General features: G+C 42.5%; 1 protein-coding gene across 1 annotated transcript; it reads left to right on the top strand.

The window, feature by feature from the left end:
* Positions 1–335: 335 nt before the first annotated feature.
* On the top strand, positions 336–3,976 carry LOC116379655 (semaphorin-4B-like). Its single transcript, XM_031841622.1, has 5 exons — positions 336–1,386; positions 1,485–1,607; positions 2,184–2,311; positions 2,626–2,807; positions 3,395–3,976. Exons 1-5 carry the CDS (start codon positions 1,302–1,304, stop codon positions 3,594–3,596), a joined length of 720 nt encoding a protein of 239 aa, XP_031697482.1. The 5' UTR covers positions 336–1,301; the 3' UTR covers positions 3,597–3,976.
* Positions 3,977–3,982: the final 6 nt, after the last annotated feature.

Below are 3,982 nucleotides of genomic sequence, written 5' to 3'. Positions count from 1 at the left end.
GCTACTGAGAATTTAACAAACATAAAAACATGACGTAGGTAGGTTTGCAGTTTTCAAGGTGTATATTTAAATATCATCTCTTACACACATGAAGATAAAGTTGTGAACACCGGCTGAATATTTATGATCAGAATCATTATAACTGTGTTATAACTGCTGCTGTGTAAAGGGAATACTGCTGTTAAAAATAACCTTATTTGTTTAAAGTGTTTGCAAACCAAATGTTGTTGCACTTTTGTTCATATAGCAGTACTTTCAAGATAAAAGTGCACAATACACTACTTTTGAATTCATTATTGAACTTTGCCATAACAATGAGATTAATCACGATTAATCACAAAAAATCCATGCGATTAATCGCGATTAAATATTTTTTCGTTGCCCAGCACTAATAATACATCAGTCACACAAGTAAAGCAAGTACTTTTAATTTGATTCTTACATTTAGCCAAAAATACTTTGTGTTTTTCCTGAATATTGAACACAGTACTCTGACTTGTAGTACTCTGACTTGTAGTACTCTGACTTGTAGTACTCTGACTTGTGGGTACTCTGACTTGTAGTACTCTGACTTGTAGTTCTCTGAGTTATCTGACTTGTAGTTCTCTGACTTGTAGTTCTCTGACCTGTAGTTCTCTGACCTGTAGTACTCTGACTTGTGGGTACTCTGACTTGTGGGTACTCTGACTTCTCTGACTTGTAGTCCTCTGACTTGTAGTACTCTGACTTGTAGTTCTCTGAGTTATCTGACTTGTAGTTMTCTRACTTGTAGTTATCTGACTTGTAGTTCTCTGACTTGTAGTTCTCTGACCTGTAGTACTCTGACTTGTGGGTACTCTGACTTGTGGGTACTCTGACTTGTAGTTCTCTAACTTGTAGTTCTCTAACTTGTAGTTATCTGACTTGTAGTACTCTGACTTGTAGTTCTCTGWCTTGTAGTCCTCTGACTTGTAGTCCTCTGACTTGTAGTTCTATGTATTGTAGTTTTCTGACTTGTAGTTCTATGTATTGTAGTTCTCTGACTTGTAGTTCTATCTTGTAGTTCTATGTATTGTAGTTCTCTGACTTGTAGTTATCTGACTTGTAATACTCTGACTTGTAGTTCTATGTATTGCAATTTTCTGACTTGTAGTTCTCTGTATTGCAGTTTTCTGACTTGTAGTTCTCTGTATTGTAGTTCTCTGTATTGTAGTTCTGTCTTGTAGTTCTCTGACTTGTAGTCCTCTGACTTGTAGTGGAGATCTTCTCTTAAACGTGGTGTTTTGTGGTTTGGTCTCCTTCAGGATGCAGAAAGCTTCTCGATGGAGCTCCGTGACGATGCTAATGCTAAAGCTAAAGGTCGCTGCCCTCACAGTCCGGTGCAGAAGAGCTCGGCCATCAGCGTCGGTCAGAACGATGTTTCACTCAAACATAAATGTCCTCGTGCTGCTGACCTGTGTGAGCTTGTGAGTCACGTTTTTAACGCTGCTGTGTGTTCGGTGCAGACGGCGAGCTGTTCACCGCCACCACCACCGACTTCAGAGGAGTCAAACCGCAGATTTCTCGACACTTCAGCAAAGATGGCCGCCAAGACGTCAGCCAGGACTCGTCCGTCGGTCTGCTGGAGGGTGAGTGAGGAGAAAGAGGTGTTTACTTTAAATCACTTACCCAGAATCCTTCAGTGTTTCTGAATAAGCTGAAGTAAACAGTGAGTCATGAAGAGGAAGACGACAGAAGTGTTGAATAAAAGATGGTGAAGTACTTTAACTAGTATACAAATACAGCAGCACTGCATGTCTTTAAAGTGTAAAACTCTTGAAGCTCCTCTGGTCAATTGAAGTTTTTGTGTCGTCTGCTGTTGACATAGAAATGAAAACGCTGATGTTTAAACATCTTAAAAACCTCAAAGACATTTACAAAAACCTCACAAACTTTCAACCAAACCAGCGTCAGACCGACTTCCTGTTTTATGACCCAATGGTTCATTTCCTCTTTCTGTCTCTAAATGATAATAAAGAACTGCGTCTGAACGTCTCAAGGAGCTTCTGACTCCATCCGTGTTTCACTGTTTGTTTCTTCACTGATGAACGTCTCGTTACTCGAGCTGCTGTTGATTCTGTGATCATAACTCAGATATGATTCGTGTTTCTCTCACATCTCTTTCTCCACATTCTGACCTCGTGTCTCCACTTCCTGTATTTCAGAGCCAACGTTTGTCGGCTCGTCGTCCGACCCGTCGGAGAGGAAGATCTACTTCTTCTTTAGTGAAGTGGGGAAAGAGTTCAGCTTCGTGGACGAGCTGAGGATCCCCAGAGTGGCCCAAGTCTGCAAGGTGATGATGTAATAATCATAATAACCATAATAACCATAATAACTTTATTCATACGGCACCTTTAAAAACAGAGTTTACTAAGTGCTTTTACAGACAAAGCAGCAAAAACAATAATAACAACAGAAAGATCAGTGAGACAGTTCATACGATTCAAATAAACTGAGAAATAAATAAAATTATATTTAGTCAAATGACAAAAATGAAATAAAACGGTAAAGCGACGACATCACATAGAAGCCAGTCTATAAACATGTGTTAAGAAGAGATTCTGTGAGCCTCATCATGACCCCTGACCTCTGTCTTTATGTCCTCAGGACGACGTCGGTGGACAGAGGACTCTGCAGAACAAGTGGACGTCTTTTGCTAAAGCCCCTCTGCTCTGTCAGCTGCCCAAACAGCTTCCCTTCAACCTCCTCCAGGACGTGTTCACCCTCCGGCCACCAGAGGGCAGCAACGCCTCGGACACGCTATTCTACGGCGTCTTCACGTCTCAGTGGTACGAGGACGAAACCTCCGATGTACCTCAACTTCTACTCACGAAGGTGTCCGTGAAAAGACATGCCGGCACACTTCACAGAGACGTTTTATTGAAGCGTTGTTTTAAAAGGGAATGCTCCGGGTTCAGGTGCAGCCGTTGAGTCTTACTTTGCACCCTGATTCTGCACCATGTAACCAGCTACAGTGGAGCTGGACGCGCCCTCAATGCACTTCAGACCCAACACTTTAAACAGAGCCCGGAGCACTAGAGCCCGGAGCACTAGAGCCCGGAGCACTAGAGCCCGGAGCACTAGAGCCCGGAGCACTAGAGCCCAGAGCACTAGAGCCCAGAGTACTAGACTAGAAGGTCTCACAGTGGTAACTAAAGTGGAGAATAATGAGTTTATCCACTCCATGATTCAGATGCACTCCAACATTTGAACGGCTTCTTCTTTGGCCCAGTGCGTCGCCCTTCTACCAAAGCCCATGAGTTCTTCAGTAGTGATCCTGCTGAAGAACCCTTCCTGGTGGAGTAGTAACCACCGTTAACCACGTTTGGAGATGAGAGATCTCAGTAACATGGTTTATATCTCTGGTCTGGTTCAGGTCCTCGGGTCCAGAATCTGCCGTGTGTGTCTTCAGGCTGCAGGACTTCAGGGCCGTGTTCTCTGGGAGCTACAGGACCTTCAACATGGACACCCACCAGCTGAGCTCAATGCTGGGAAAGCACTCCTTCATGGGACAGGTAAGCTCACTCTCACAAGATCCTCATAAAACACATTTACTGGAGTTAACATGGTCGCTATGAGTGCTCGTTGTTTTATATGTTAAAATAGAAACACTAATCAGAGACACAATAGACAAACAAAACAAACAGTCGTGAATACTGTTAAAAATAACAAACGTATCTCCAGATCTTCACTGTCACATCCAGTAACTATAACAAATATGTTATTGTGTCTGAAGATATAATATACGACATGTCACTGATAATAAAGGTTGGCTTCGTCTTGCTGTCACTAAACTGACATTATCAGTTTCTTCTTCTGTGTTTCTGCCCCCTGCTGCTCACACTTAGCTTCAGGCACTTTCTGTCTAATCTAGAATAAATGATGTAAAACTGCAACACAACATAACGAACAACATGCATGTGCTTTAACACGGAGGTTACACGCAGCCTCCCATTCAACAGAA

This window comes from Anarrhichthys ocellatus, unplaced genomic scaffold (genome assembly GCF_004355925.1).
Source record: "Anarrhichthys ocellatus isolate YVR2014 unplaced genomic scaffold, GSC_Weel_1.0 scaffold4843, whole genome shotgun sequence".
Lineage (NCBI taxonomy): Eukaryota > Metazoa > Chordata > Actinopteri > Perciformes > Anarhichadidae > Anarrhichthys > Anarrhichthys ocellatus.
This window is presented reverse-complemented; position numbering and strand designations above follow the sequence as displayed.